Source organism: Odontesthes bonariensis, chromosome 1 (assembly GCF_027942865.1).
Source record: "Odontesthes bonariensis isolate fOdoBon6 chromosome 1, fOdoBon6.hap1, whole genome shotgun sequence".
Classification (NCBI taxonomy): Eukaryota; Metazoa; Chordata; class Actinopteri; order Atheriniformes; family Atherinopsidae; genus Odontesthes; species Odontesthes bonariensis.
The window spans coordinates 20,969,840-20,985,940 of NC_134506.1; the positions used below are offsets into that span (position 1 = coordinate 20,969,840).

Below are 16,101 nucleotides of genomic sequence, written 5' to 3' on the forward strand. Positions count from 1 at the left end.
AATATTCCAGCCGTAATGGAAAGGTTGATCAATATATCACTTTGAGCAGTCAAAAGGTCACATTAATAGTCTAAAAGGGGGCAGAAAATCTAATTTTGTGAAGCTGCCTCGCCACTTATCTTTTAACAGAAGTCTCCACTCATCTCTGGTAATCCTCATGTTTCTGCATTTGGGCATAAGGTGGTGTTTAGTATGCACTGCTGGCCATGCAGCACCTGATAGAGATGTGCAGCAGCATCCTCTAATATTGCTGTGATTCCGAGGACCGCCCTAACACTGACAGAAACACGACTGTCTTTCAGATGACTGCTTTTAGATTGTTTCTAACTGCCAAGAACTGTTCCAAATTAACTCCCGGGACTTTGTTACAGTTTTCTGTAATTACTGAGAGAATGAAAACTATGAGCCCCCTCTATTGATCCCTATCTTGATGTGAAGTAAAAACCTCACACACAGACTAACAAATAGGGAAAGTAACATTTCATTATGCTTTTGCACAGCGTACAGGGTGTACAATTGAAAATGTTTGACAGCCCCATTGCCTACAGCCCTGCTTGCCTCACCAAACCCTCTTTGCCTCTCACCTGTAGCCCATGGAGTGTTACCATGGAGACTGACAACCCTCAGAGCAGATTTAACTGTTTTTGCATGAACACTTTCCTCATTGATACAGACAAGCCTCTCAACTTCAGGTATTCAAATCTACTTCTTAGGATACCCTTACAGACTTGACCTTATTATCATGAATATAGGCAAATACATTCTCCCCAGAGGGTTGACTGTTGTTGACTTTATTTTAAAGGTTTAAAGGAATGGGATACTCTGAAAGAAGAGCTTGACATTTAAAGAAGCATGCTTGTTTGCCTCCTGGAAGAGAGTTAGAAGAGATGATCAACACCACTCTTATATAATAGCAGATCATTTTTACAGAAAGACTTGAGAAAACTAAGCCTCCCTAGCTTGGCACTATTCAAAGAAGACAAACTCCATCTACCAGCTCCTAAAGCTCTCCAATGAATATGCTATGTCCTTTTTATTTATGTACAATACCTGTCCAAATGTTGGACATCTTTACCCATTCATTTTGAATTAGTAGGTGTATACAAATTTTCAACTAGAAGTTTGTCCCATTTTGCCACCAAAACTGCCCAGACCTGGCATGGACAAAGGACATCTGTAGGTTTCCTGGAGTATCTGGTACCAGGAGGTTAAGTGCAGATCTTTTGGGCCATTTGGATTGTGGGTCTTTGGGCTTGGTTCCAGGAAGACAGTTTGGAGGCTGGCTTAAGACCTCAGACTCTTAGTCATGTTCTTTGAGCCCTTCTTATGCAGTTTATGGGTCACTACTGTCCTACTGACAAAGGCTGCTATGTTGTGCCTGGGTGGTGTATTTAATGGCTGGCAAATTTGTCCCAAAGACTATAGAACCGGCTTGTCTCACAGAACAATGCAACATCGTCACTGTTAAGGCTCAAAACTTGTAAATCCACATAATGCAGGCAAAAGGGGCTGTGCTTAATTGAAGGATTGCTGCTCCTTGTTCAGATGAAAGACAAAAATGACTGTTTTTGTGTGTTGGCAGATGGACTCTGTTGCCTCTCAATAGCTTTTTCGTTATGTTGTCAATAGGACCAATGTTATGTTGTCTCACTAGCAGCTGGATGTAGTTTCATTTTAAATCTTCTAATCTAGCTCTCTACCTGAAAACAAATGCGCATTTTCTCAAAATATCCAGCTGTTTCTTTGTATAGGTGGGGTTTTTTTTGTTGTTTTTTTACTGCTGTGTGTGTGTCTTTATTCCTGTGTCTGTATGTGTGTGCAAAGTGTTTATGTGTTTTTCCCATTTCACCTCTTCCTCTGCTCGCTTTGTGTTTTCTGCTTGTTGTCACTACTCCCACTGTAGCTCATAGTACTCTAAGTGCTGTAAGACTGCCTGATAGCCCTCCTGAGCCTTGTGTGCTGAGCCCTAGTCCAAAAATAGTAACTCTGTCTCCTTTGTGTACAGCAGAGCAATTAAGTGTTTGGATTTAAAATGTCTGCTTCATATCACCCCCGCTCCATCATTTAGATAAATCTTACACTGAGGCACTGAAGCACCAAGTGAACCTGTTCTTTCTTATCTTCTCTAATTACAACTCACTTGACTCTTTCAAAACCACAAGGTGATCAATTATTCTATCTGGGCAGTGATGTTATAAATATGGTAAATTCAGTGAACACGGCTGTGATTACGGCTTTTGTTGTGATTGCTCTGGATTGTGTTATTGACACAGTGTTGTTTTGAGTGGCATTTATGAGGCTCATAGTGGTTTCATGTCCAAAATGTGATTCACCAGATCAGTTCTCTGTTTCTCCCTACTCTCAAAATGCAACCCTGTGGTTTGTGCAAAACACCTCATGTGTTTTTTTAAATTGCAAATATTTCTCTCATAGGCAGCTTATGGGAAATTTTGAAAACTAGTGCAGTTTCAGATGACATGTCAGAACATCTTTAAAAAAACACACGAGAGATACCAATGAATGTATAATTAGATACCTCATCCACAGTTCATTCCTGCTGATGCCAGGAATATGCCACTGAGTAGCTATGGTTTTATTTGTTGTCGTAACTTGTGACACAATTGTCTTTGCATGGATGAAAGCAACAAAACCTCAATCTTTGGCAAATCAACTGTAGTGTACCGGTTACTTGATAATGGTTGTATTGTAATAGAAGGAGTACCTACTTACCGTTGTGTGTCTCATCTGCTGTTGTACCTAATAACTCATCGCAACTTTGCATCAACCAGGTCTTCATCTCTTCCTCTGAGACACTGAAGATGGTAAACAATATTTAGATAAATAACTATATTTGAAATATGGACACATCCGGGCTGATTATAAATAATTTAACCACCTCTGTCTGGACGCATTTCCTCAGTTGCAGTATTTTTCAAAATCACATTACTCACAATGTCACCTCCTTAAAGAAGGCTCGGCTATTAGAGTAATGGTGCATTTTGAAAAAGCATATTTGCACTTAAAAGCTGTCAATTGGGAAGATTTCTAAGAGATGACATAATGTTATAAAGTTGGGATTAAATTGTGGTGAATCACAATAAACTGTTCATGCAGTAGTCAAGTGATTAATTGCAATAAGTTTTTTAATTTGTTTGACAGCATTAGTAAAAATGGTAAAGACAAATGTCAAAATGTAAAAGATGTAAGTAATAATGAAATCCTACAGATACAATAGGCCTTCGCAGCGCTTAGCTGCTCGGGCCTAATTAATGGACGGCAGAATTTTCAGGAGGTTGATGGTAATGAGGAAACTTACACAAACACACCTGCTGTTCAGTGAAAAATCTATTTGTTTTACTGTCAGACTACATTTAATGTGTAAATGCTGCTGTTGTTTGGCAGCTGTGTGTTTTGTGGTTTGTCCTCTATCTAAAGTTCTTGTACTGAAGTCAGCGTTCTGTTTGTAATCGTCTCTGTTAAGTCCAGGTCACCCGGGGTGGGTTTGCAGCATGTGGAAGAACTGTTTTTTGCAGGTGATATTTGAAGTGGTGTGAAACCTTTTATGCAGACACATTAGATTTAAGAGCTGCAGGTGTGTGAGATACAGATAGTAGGGTTCTGTTCTCATCAACCTGCGTACTCAGTCTTAAAATCAGATGATAATGCATCTGCATAATTACTCTGCTGTGATGCTCTCTGCAACGAGCCAGCAGGTCGATCATTGCTGTCCTCTTGAGGGGAGTGAAATAGGTCCATTTCTCACTATTTAAAATGGATTATAGAGGACTGTGCAGCTGCAATGTGTAGCAAAAGTCTACCAGTGATAATATGTTCAAAGTTTTCACTACAATCTGCATGAACTAGGTATTGAAAAGTTATTTTAGTGTTGTAAAAGTGTGTAAAATTGCTTTGAATGGAGCAATTGTGTCTATTTTGTTTCATTTGAGACAATTGTGTCCTCCAGTTTACTCAAAGTGTGAATCAGAAAATTAGTCTTGAAACTTGTGGCTGGAATGAGTCACGTAAAAATGTGTTACTCACCGGTTAAGCTGACTTTACTGATGTGACTTTTACTCTCTGGCCCTGTACGTTTGTGCGTCTGTCTCTCGTCGATCCTCCATTTCTTGTATCCTCTCTTGATTCTTTCTTCCCGTCCGTCCGTGTTTCTTTGTCTACGATTCCCCTCCATTCCTGCCAGTGGGGCTGTGGATAAGGGTGGGCAGGGCGGTGCTGGGCCCTCACCAGGGACCAGCGACAGCGGGGGTGGCGCTTGCTCTGGTACAGGGGCGGGGCCAAGTCGCAGTGACAGCGTTCGAAGCATGGTGACGGGGGGCAGCAAGGCTGGGCGCTGGCAGACGGTCCAGAGCCACATGCAGGCCGGAGGCCTTCGGTTTAGCAAGTGAGTGGAGCATGGTGACAAGGGTAAAGCATGAGGGGCTTCTATGGGCACCACAGCCGCATGGTGTGCATATCATGGAAGTGAGTTTGAAAAGGTATAATGAATGGAACTCCTGCATGCACTCTGAACAATGAATATGAAGCTATTTTTGACAGTGTGCTGGTGAAGAAAAAAAGAAGGCAGCATAAAAAAGGAGTTGTCTGCTTTGCATAACCTACCTGTGTTGAATTCGTAACTAATAAAGTCTCTTGTCTGCAGAATGTTTTTTTATTCATAGACAAATAACAGTTTTAAACCAACTGATGTCTCAGATGAAAATAAAACCACACAGTCATATTGATCCTCTGCAGGCTTCAACTTACAAAGACACTTTAGATAATCTCAAACAAAACAAATGCTTTCAGAAAGAGCCTTTTTTTTTCATCAGCGGTAACAGCTTCTTAAACTCTAAATGTGTTGCTGCACAAACAGCAGAAAGTGAGTTTTATCAGGCCAGTGATACAAATGATTCACACCAAAGTTAAATTGTCTATTCCTGCAATTATCATGAACTGATTGTGTAATCACTTTATTATTGTGTTTCAAAGTGAGAGAGATTATTTTGGTTTACAAATGTATGAGTTTAATGGGCTCCTCCTGTGTTACTTGAATCAAACTTGTAGCATTTCTCTTATACAAACGAGTTCTGTGCTTTCTTGTTAGCATTGATTCTAAAGGAAAACAAAATGGGAATAAATGGGAATAAAGACTCTTTTCTGAATCTATAAATTCTTGTGACACAATTCAAGCAAAATCATTTAAGCCTCCATCTGACTGCTGTTATAAATGTTTAAAGACTAACTTTAGACCCTACACGCCTAAACCACAGACCTATTGTTTGTTGTCATTAGAGTCAGATCTCCAACAAATCTGAGCATCACTCTAAGACCTAGAATGGAGTAGAGGTCAGAGTCAGACACTGTGATCAACTTTAATAATTTGCTCTATATATGAGCTGGATGTGGAAAAACTGCTTGTTTTTATAATCATAAACACATAGAGGAAACTAATTGCCGTTTATAACTCTTCTGGAGGTAAATTGTAGCCTAAGTGCTAATACCCGTCTCAGCTAGGGAAAGGCGAAGGTAACAGATGGATGAGGTTTAGGTAAAGAAATGTATTACTTAGTAAGGAAAATTGTGCAAAATAGAGGCAAAAAACGTGAACTGAATACAGGTTTAACCTATGAAAATAACAAGACAAAGCAAATTGTCTAATCTTAAAAGAAAAAGCAAATAAAAGACTGTGGTCCCTACACATACTTACACATGAGTAATACTCCTACTCCCCGTAAATCTAATCAAAAAGCACAGCCCAGCCTAGTTCCAGGCAGGTCAAGCAGGTTGCTCAAAGTTAAAACTGAACAAACTTCAACAAGAACAACAGAACAGTAGTCTGCAGTACAGCCACAGCCACTGAAATTATACAAAGAGCATATTCAACAAGAGGCACAATGCCAACCAAAGGGTCAAATTGAAAAAAAGCTACACAGGTAACTGCATGGACATTGAAGCACAGGTCAGGATCTTTAGGACACTGATAATCAGTCCTTTTTAAAGAGTTCCTTGAACTGATAGCAAGATGCAATAGAAAGTCTTGACAAAGAAATGATATGTCATCTTCCTATTAATTTGTTGGCATCCAGCTCTTTATTCAATTTGATGCCTCATACATTTATTACTATGTCTCAATTATGGTACAACAGACTGATTAAAAACCAGAGAACAAAACTGACTTCAGAAATTATATTTTGCAATTGGCCAGAATGAAGACATACATTTCAACCACAAATAATGATTGAATAATTTCATAATGAAGAGCTCAGCAAACACTAGCTCATGAAAACACAGTTGAAAAGGCAAAATACAAGCAAACCAAGCAGCAGTATAACAATGTATGTACATAATTTAGCATTAATTTTTTGTCTCTAGTATGAATGCAGAGTGCTGAGCATGTGTTAGGACATTTTTTATGTATTTAGTTTGTGATGATTTGCATGTTCACTTAAGATACATTATGCTAAGCTCTTATTTTCGTAGGTTTATTTTTTTTGGTCAATCTTCTAAGGACATGGTATGTTCCTTTTTAACTATTTGCCAAAAACATATTTACACTCCAGCTTAAACCCAGTTATTATGTTGTACTGTTCTTCCCTCCTGTCACTCATCTGTCTCATTCTCTTCCCACTCCTTTTAGGTCTACTTGCATTTCCATTTCTCCTCCGGAATTGGTTTCTATTTTGGGGCTTTTACTTCTCCTCCTCACTCTCTACCGCTCCCATACTCCCTTCTCACTCTTCACTCAGTATTTTTCCTTTTTTTTTGTTCTCTTGTTTTTCACCCTCCTCAATTTCCATTAATTACAAAATCATTCAAGGTTTAGAGTCATCTTAATTGACTTTCAAGCAAGAAGAAATGTGAAAATAACCCTCCAAGTCAGTGATAGGATTGAGCAGATAAAGAGGGCTCATACTCTGAATGACTGTGGCTAGCGCTATATAGACACATACAGAAGACAGCAAAGATGTACAGTATCTGAAGGGAAAAGTGGATAAAGCAATCAAGGAAATCACTGTGAGGAAATGACTCTTTGTTGGAAGGCCATTGAATTTTCCAAATGAGTAAACTCTATGTCAGATTTATGATACTGGACAGACTGGCAAAATTTATTAGCTCATGGACTGGCTCCCAGATGTCTGGCTTAATGTCACCATCAATCCAGCCCAATGTATTGATTTATCATGATGTCAGTTATGATAACATGACTGTTAAACCCAGAAATAATGTGCAATATAGAGCTTGTCAGCTGACCTTTTTAGTTATTCCTCATATTGATTATAACATAGCTGCTGTGTTTAGTTTGTGTGCTCAGATGTTCATATAACAATGATCTCTTTTAATGGATTTGTTGTTGCGTTTTCTTGCATTTTCCCTCTCTTTGACTAACTTTTCACGTGTCTTTGTCTGATTTTACCTCAGGAACATTGTGTGAAGTAAAAACTTTTTTTCACAAGTGAAACAAACTGTTTATAGCACTCTCTAAAGTGTGTTTCATTACGGAAACAGAAATTACATAACATGAATGCCTTAATCCATTCACTGAATTTCAAATAATTAGAGCAAATGACAGAGTATTTACCAAACTATAACTGTGTTTAGTATAGCTTCTTAAGCCATGTGCACACTGTGTAATTTTGGACTGCACCAGTTGAAAGATGACTTGATCGAAAGGTGGACTTTTACAATGGTGACAAATGAAGTAGAAAAACTACTGTTTTGCATTTCAACAAAGAGGAAAACAGCTGAAGCCTTGTTTGCATGATCTGTGCAGCCTGTCCACTGAAGCCCAATTCATGGTTGCAAGGAGAGACTGCAGGAGAATCGGCAATATCTGCACCCCTACAGCACTTCTTAAAGGGGCTGTAGACCGATTATATTTGCAAGCATGGAAAGCTTCAGTGCAGTTGACCCAAGATGATTAGATTTTAGATAACATTGCTAAATGCTCACAGTTTGTAGGTGCCTTTGAAGGAGCAGTCTGTAGGATTCAGGGATGTTTCTTGGTGAATTTATTACATTGCATGTTATATTGCATCTCTGACAACAGATCTTCTAAACATACACGCTAGAACTTTTTTTTAGATTAATTCAAACCAATATTTTGTTTATGCAAGAAGATTAATTGAGCCAGCTCCAAATTTAAGTTCACCTGGCTATCAAATATAAAAACCAATAAATAAATGAATAGATAATTAAATGATTTTAGAATGTATTAAAAAAATTGGAGTGATAGAGAGAGAGAGAGAGATAGATGGATGCATGTTTCCGAGTCCTTGTGTCCCAGCTCTCCAACAGAGTTAGAGCAGAGTTAATATCGAAGAGCTCAGCTAACACATATCAAGTCCAGGCAGTAAATCCTCCCTCACAGCATTAGCTCCAGACAGAGCTGTTTAGCACAAGCTTACAGTCATCAGGCAGGGCAGTGATTGAGGGGAGGATAAGGGTTGAAGCAGTTTTACAGGACTGTAAGAGAACCACACCAATAATTAGAGAGCAGATTTAAAGTGCAGTGATTGAAGGTGGCGTGGAGATGGAGTGATGTTAGGAATGATGTGGGGAAAAGATTAATTGACAGGGGAGATATAGAAAGCTGACTTCAGAAGCACAAAGGTAAAAGGAGGAGTGGAAAGGGAAAACTGAGCACAAAAAAGACCTTAATGAAAAATTGATGGAAGCAGGCAAAAAGGTAGAAGGAGGTCAGAGTTAATTAGGAAGAAAGATAACATACAGAAACAAAATAGTGCTGAAGATGGAGACCCAGCTTAAGTGATAGTGATACTTATACTTCATTCCAGCAGAGATTTGTTTTGCAGGGTTACTCAGACATTCATACACTTTCACACAGCTGTTATCATCCACATGTTTGACAGTCCTCAAAGCTTTTTGACAACTCTGTTCTTTCTCTCTCCTTTCCCTTGTTGTTTGTCCTTTTCTTGAAGTCTCACTGCAAACATTGTGTTCTGACATTTCAATCAGTGCTGTATTTACATATGGCTCTGCCATTTTTATCCTCACCAACTTCCTTTTGATATCAACATAGAAGTGTGCTACTGATTTTATTTCAACTTTCGTCTGTTATACTTTCATATCATAACTACCTGGCCTGTAATGCACATCATCTCTAACTCTAATATCTACCTTGTTGTATCCATCTTCTTCATCTATGCTCCTACGTATCCCCTCAGTTTTGGGGACACCTCCCTCTCATCTGCCTCCACCCTGGAGCACATCCCGTCCTCAGCTGTGGCGCGCCCTCGACCCCTGGTCCGGCAGCAGAGCCTCCAACAGCCCCTCACTCACCAGCCCCCCCCGGGTCCCAACGACCCCCCGGTCACTTCACAGAGCCTGGGCCAGCTACACACGGGTCCAGGCGGCGGGGGCCGTGGGGGCCCGCGGGGGGTCCGGGGGAGTCCGGCTGGAGCTTCCCGGTGTCGAGGAGTTGGGGCCGGACGATCACGGTCAAATCCTGGCAGCTGGGACCATATGATGGAGCAGATCCGCAACAGAGGTCTGGACGTCAAGTCGTTCTTGTAAGTGTCATGAAGTTTTCTGCTCTGCAAGATATAAATGTGCATGATGAGGGAATGCGCTTTACTACTTTACTATTTACCTAAAATTTGTGCATCTCACTGCAGTAAAAAAAATCCTGCTAAAAATTCCATCTTCAGTTTTTGTTTAAACGGCTTAAAAAAGATGTCAATTCAAATGTTTTGTACGTTTTGGGCTGTTTCTGTTACTGTTGGAGGAAGTTATTAGAGCTAGTGCGTAAGTTAAAGTTGAAATGTTTTAATGTTAGCAGCAGTAAAAGTTTCTTATGGGAAAATGTACTCATGTACCTGCAAAATGTACAGAAGGTATCAAAAATGTATTAGATAAGTGTGTATAGACATGTAGCAGCATGTTGTTTGTAACCAGGAAGATTCTCGTCTCCTGTAGCCAAGGTGATTTTAAGAAAAAAATCTAAGAATGCTCTTCTAAATGGGCCATCAGTCAGGTTGAATCAGTAGTCCACATTCAGTAAACTGAATTTGACACGTTCTACAGGATGAAGATGTTTTAAGTGTCTGATCAAGTCTTTCATTTCTATAGTTTTTGTCTATAGTTTTTGTGGTTGTTTACTTATGGCTATAAGTAATTGAATATCTCTATATATCATTGTTGCACTTTTTAGACTGTTGCACATGTCTCACATTCAGCTGCAGATAGAGACCTATGTTAACTGTCATGCACCAAGGAAGGCTCCTTTGGAAAGAAAAAAAAGATCTTGTAGCTCTCCTCATGTAAGTTTGGAAAAAGGGGGTTTCTAAACTCGTGAGTTATTCAGTAACAGTATCAATGTGTTTATCACTTTTGAGAGAAAGACCATCTGCTTAGACAGGAAATGCAAATACAAAATTGTTTATAGGGTCACAGAGTTTTCTAACATGTCGTATTGCCATAACATTTCATGTCATCATGCCAAATGCTCGGTTTGTGGATGAAGGCAGCTGAAAATGTAACTTTTATAAATTTTTAAATTAACTGAACATTCAGTGTTATACTCTTTAGCATGTAATTGCATCGGCAGTATCAGCGTATTTGTTATCAAATCGAGACTTCATCACCATTATCGCAATATCTGAGATGAGAAGGGGCGAATGGAAAGATTTGTCACTCCATTTGTAATTAAGCTATATTTTTTTCATATAAAAATTTTGCCAGCGGAAAATGGTGACATGTAATCAGACACACAACAGAGAGAGGAGTTGAAGCTCTGATTTCAAAATTAGATTGTTTTTTAGATTTAAAAAAAAAAAAAAAAGTATTTTAACCTACACTGCACAGGATTTCACATGAAATAACAGTAAGTTGAAAGTGATACGCATTATGTTACCAACAATACAATTACCCCAGGAGTTTCCCCCAGATCAATGGAAAGCAGCGCATGTCTGAAAGGGGGTTATTACACCAAACACTGCACCAATCAAATTTATATATCACAATGGTTTGCGTCATGTTTACCCCAATGCATGCAATCTCATGCTAACATATCTGCGATTAAGTTTGCCAGTACCAGTTACAAAGACACAGTTTGTCACCCTCATCACAAGTTTTCTGACACAAACTATTTTACAATCTACTGTATAGGAGAGCTGCTGGTGTGTAAAGGCCTCTGATTGTTTGAGTTACCGAGTGCAGAGAGCTCCCCTCCTCTGTTTGACTTGAATGATAGATTATAGATGATGTGCTCAACAAAGCAGCCTCACACCTTCCTCCCCTCTTGACCATAAGCACACACTCTCACACACATTCATAACCATAGCTCTTCACTTTCGTACTGTCTTCCCATTAACATTGTCTGCAGGCCAGTGGCCTCCCTGCCTGTGTAAATCGTCATTAAAGTAAGGCTAGGCACATATATAGGGAGGTGGCATCACCAATAGTCGCTATCTTTATGAATCTCCCAGGACCAGACACATCAGTTGTTGACACTAAGGGGAAGGGGAATATCATGCATTTGTGATCAGTGGGAAATGAACAGCTAAATGCAGCAGCGTCACTTCCACTTGCATCCTGTGCCACCTCACCTTCATTTCAGATCAATAGACCTGCTGTAGGTGGTAATGATTTCAGCTGGAGTGCCTGCGTCTTTTTCCGTCATCTATACAAATCCGTTGAGCTCATCGATGAGCGTCATGTTGTTGCTGTTTACATATCCCCGGTGGGCTCCTGTCTCTTGAGCGCTAATGTGTTCATCTTGTTGTCAATATTGCCTCTACAAACTGGGTCTTGTTAGGGAAGAAATGCACCATAAAAAGCACATGGATGGGAAAATGTGATATTCACCGAGATGAAAGGAAGAAGATCTGAAGAAAATAAGGAGAAAAAAAATCAAAAGACGATGACAAGATTTACTTCGTCAAATCTTTTGATCCTCTTGATATTTACTCATACCTCTTCTGTGCTCAGTTCATTGTGTATTCATTTCTGCCATACTGTTTGGTTCATCACTGGAGGATTTAGATATTTACAATTTGAAATAAGTTTTGATTTTTCTTTCTTATTAATTTTTGTCTCACATCACAGTTTCTGAAGCACTGCAAATAAAAAGCAAGTTAGTTGGAAACTAATTCCTAGAGTAAAAGAATAATTAGATAAAAACTTTTACCGCCTTCAGTAATACTCCCTCTGTACCCTGGCACATGTCTATTTAGTGTTTTTTTATATACTAGAAGACACATTATGAGTGAAACAAGCACCTCCATCATAGCTTTGCATTTCCACTGTGTAACTGCAGTGAACCAGTGACAAAAAAATCATAGATTCAAACAGCCACCGTTTCACACACAACAAAACTCAAGGATTGATCCTGTCTCCTTATAGAATGGCTCTAACTCTTCTAGGTGCCAAAAGTATAAGGCCATCTGTCCTGGGAGTATGGGGTGCACATTGTGAACAACATAATTTGCATTTTGGCTCCCATGTTAACATATCAGGGCATTCACACCAGCTGTGTGACACACCTCTCAGCTGCGACTCAAACTACATGCTATCTAGCATTTCAGCGTAGTTGCGTATTTCTAAACGTGAGGTAGATGTTACAAAAACTGTTTCTGACATCTCCCTGAGATGTAAAACATTTGTTGACTGCCATAGCTGCCACATATCAGCAGCAGCATATACTCACACATTGAGCTGAAATGAAACACCAATTACAGATAATACAGCAGTATAGAGTTACACTGATGAGCAAAGCAGAAGAACTTGCGCAAAGCATGAGGTTGAAGTGAAAAGAAAAATATTTACACCATCTGATGAGATGCAAATCCTCCCAAGAGGTGTTAATCCACTAAAAAGAAACCTTTGATTTGTTTTGTGATCTCTTGATTTACAAATAAGACACTAATTTAATTTACAGGCACACTTTTAATGTGGAGTGGTGGGGCAGTAGAGGGAGGGGCTAACTTTTACATTCATAGATTGTAGATGTAGACTTGTATATAAGGCATTTTGAGATAGTAAATGGATCATTTACATGTAAAGAAACTTCTAAAAATGTCATTTAGGTAAATGAAATTAGTGTTAAGGAATTTAAAGAGTGTCTGGATAAAGACTTGTTGTAATGATGGAATGAGTATGTGAGAGACTGTATGGATTATATTAGAATATGGCAGAGACACCAAAGAAATTATAGAAGCAAGAATAGCACACAACATGTGTCTCAATGTGGGTTGTCGTTTGTGACTGTTACTTACAATATTAGTTGTGGGAAAATATTCATTTGCCAAGGCCACTGTTTGGATGGTCCCTTAAATTCATGGTGCAGCAAGTAAAAGGTCATTTGAATGACTGCAGGCAACTTTTTATGGTTCTTTGATGCTGTTTTAGTAAAGAACAACTCAATTTCCATGGTTTTCTTTTGCTCTTTATTGTTTCTGTTTTGCGTATCATTTCACTTGCTTCTATTGTTCTCTTGAACCATACACTTTTTGGGGTTTTGCTTTTCTATTTCAACTATTTTTGTTCAAAGCGACACATTGAGGTATAAGTAGTTCACAACAGGTCTTCTTAGGATGCTCAATGTAATTCAAACATGACTACCACACAGTAACTCCAGTGGACTGAAAAGGGAACACACACTGGTTACTGAGCCATTATAAAACAGGACACACTTTAATGATTAATCACACTTCAAGAAAAAGCGGCTTATGGAGTTTCTAACAGGTTTCATGTCAATGGTTGGCCCTGACTGAATATCACTGGTATCATCCTTTGTGATACACAAACTGCAACAAACCACTAAATAATAGAAATACATGGGGTTCTCTGCTTCAGTCCCCACAACATAATGTCAGTGTTGAAGCTCTAAAGAATAAGTGTGTGACAAATAAATTGCCACCTGAGTAATATCTTTTACTCCAGAAGAAACGGTTCCACCTAATGCTACAGCATACAATACGCTGAGCAATCACAGGCACTTTTCATTGTTTAAATCTGTGAACAAAACTTTGTCCTATTTTAAAGGTTATGTGGCTTTTAATAGCACAGCTTTGAAATACTGGTAGGAGAATGTCAGTGAAAAAACTGCTTCTGGTGACTTCTTTTTTCCTCGTGCAATCTCATTTTCAAACTCAAGAAAAGAGAAAACATTACTTAGTTGTGTAAAAGACAGCTCTGGTAATGGTGATAGTGTTTCTTGATCACCTTTTACTTTTGATGGTCACAGAATGTATGTTAGTGTTGAAATATGCACCTCCAAAGAAAATCTGATGATAGTTTATAGAGGTGTTGGCCCCACACATAGAATAAACCCAGTATTTTCCAGCTGTTATTGATATTTGAATTAAACTGGCTATGAGAATATGATGTTAATTACCTTGCATAGACAATTGCAAGAAATTATGCAGGTTTGAGTGAGATGCATTGTAAGTATGTTAAGATGAATCTGTAAAAATGAAACACTGTCGTGTCCTCACAACAGTCTACCACCTCTCTCCCACTTTCTCTTTGTACATGAAATGAATGTGTGCTGGTTGTGTTGCTGCGGTTCCGTCCCTGCCTGTATGTGTGTTTAATCGTCGGAATATGTGTGTCCCTGTGTGCATCTGTCCACATGCTGTACCTGTGTGGTCTTGTGTTTGTCTGTGTGTCCAGTGAAGGGAAGATGGTTGTTCTGTCTCTAGCAATCGGGCTGGCTGAACAGGATGACTTTGCCAATCTCCCAGATCTTCAGGAAGCACCGGCAAGCAAAGAAAATGAAACCACACCAGACAAAAGGTAATGAGAGAAAAAGAGAGAGAATTGTGAGGAAAGTGGTCAGTTATACATATAAGATATGGAGTAGCTGAGGAAACTGTTTGTCATCCCCCAAACACCCACCCCTCCTCACTTAACGGATCAACCTCTAATCCGATAAACCTGAAACCTCTTGGTGTGTCTCTTGGGCTCTGTGAGTAGCAGACTGGGACCTGCATCCCATGGAAGTTTGATCAGATTAGGATCCTGGGAATCTGTTGTGTTTTTAAAGCTTTGTTTTTTTTTTGCTGTTGAAAGTTGCATTGTTGTGCAAGGGGAGGCTGGTGCTGTAAAGGTGTGTCAGTGCTATGGTGGGTGTGCTTGGTCTGAAACAAGGTTCACTATGGTTCAAAGTGAGTATACGCCAAGAAGGCCAGAACTCGATGTTACCTAGCAGAACATTTAATTTAAAAAAAATTGTATCCACGATATTCACTTCTCACCAATGGTTTTAATATTGTGGCTGATTGGTTTTGTTGTGGAGAATTATGTAATAGTAGTAGTGTAATTTCAAGTTACTCACAGAAAAATAGTTCATCTTGACTAAAAAGCTAATAATTCTATTCATAACACTGCTGTGAAAAAAAACATTGAGCAGGATTTATGTATTATACGTAAAAAGAAGGAATCTGGTGAGTTCCCAAAAGTTTTTAGTAGTTTGGAAATATTTTAAGATTATGACAAAATAAAGAAAGAAGAGAAACTCATATTAACATCACCATTGCCCTTGACTTTAAGACTCCAGAGTGTTATCTCTAAGACAGCCCAACCCTCTGAAGTCAACCTAGTCAGCTCCGACTGAGATTCGACAGCCATTTGAATCCAAACAGGATTCGAGACAAAACTGCCCTCACAAGTGTGCGTGTGCTACGCCCTGAAAACAAATAATCGAAGTTTGAATGTGTCTATTTGCTACTAAATGATTGGACATTTGGCTGCTTAACAGAACTGGTGTGCCAACCAAAAACAAACTGGTTTTCTGTAGCTAGAACAGACAGTCAGCTCAACTCTACTGTTATTACATGGCTATCACATGCATCCATGGTTTCTACAAACTTATAATAGCAACATTTTTCTTTGCCAACTGCATTGCCCGAGTGACTTCCTGCATTTTCTCACATCTGTCTTTATCTTTTATCTGTTATGTGTTAAAGTTTGGTCTGTGAGCAAGATTATCCTGATAAGGAAATCAAATTAATTAACTTTTAATATGTTTAGTCAAAACAAATGCACTATAGGCAAATAAGAAATGGATTGTGTGTTATCCAATGCTGATGTGGAGTACCCACTGGGAGGCAATCTGTTTCACATGTATTCTGCTAAAGGATA

General features: G+C 39.0%; 1 protein-coding gene across 3 annotated transcripts in view; it reads left to right on the plus strand.

Moving 5' to 3' along the window:
• syt7b (synaptotagmin VIIb) overlaps positions 1 to 16,101 on the plus strand; it is a 133,850-nt gene that overhangs the window by 86,148 nt on the left and 31,601 nt on the right. The window contains exons 5-7 of one of the 3 annotated variants that reach the window (XM_075458634.1): positions 4,199 to 4,399; positions 9,183 to 9,527; positions 14,632 to 14,754. In XM_075458634.1, the coding sequence (XP_075314749.1) occupies positions 4,199 to 4,399; positions 9,183 to 9,527; positions 14,632 to 14,754 (669 nt within the window). The remainder of the gene's footprint in view (positions 1 to 4,198; positions 4,400 to 9,182; positions 9,528 to 14,631; positions 14,755 to 16,101) is intronic. The other 2 variants (XM_075458708.1, XM_075458786.1) reach the window with 2 other exon arrangements.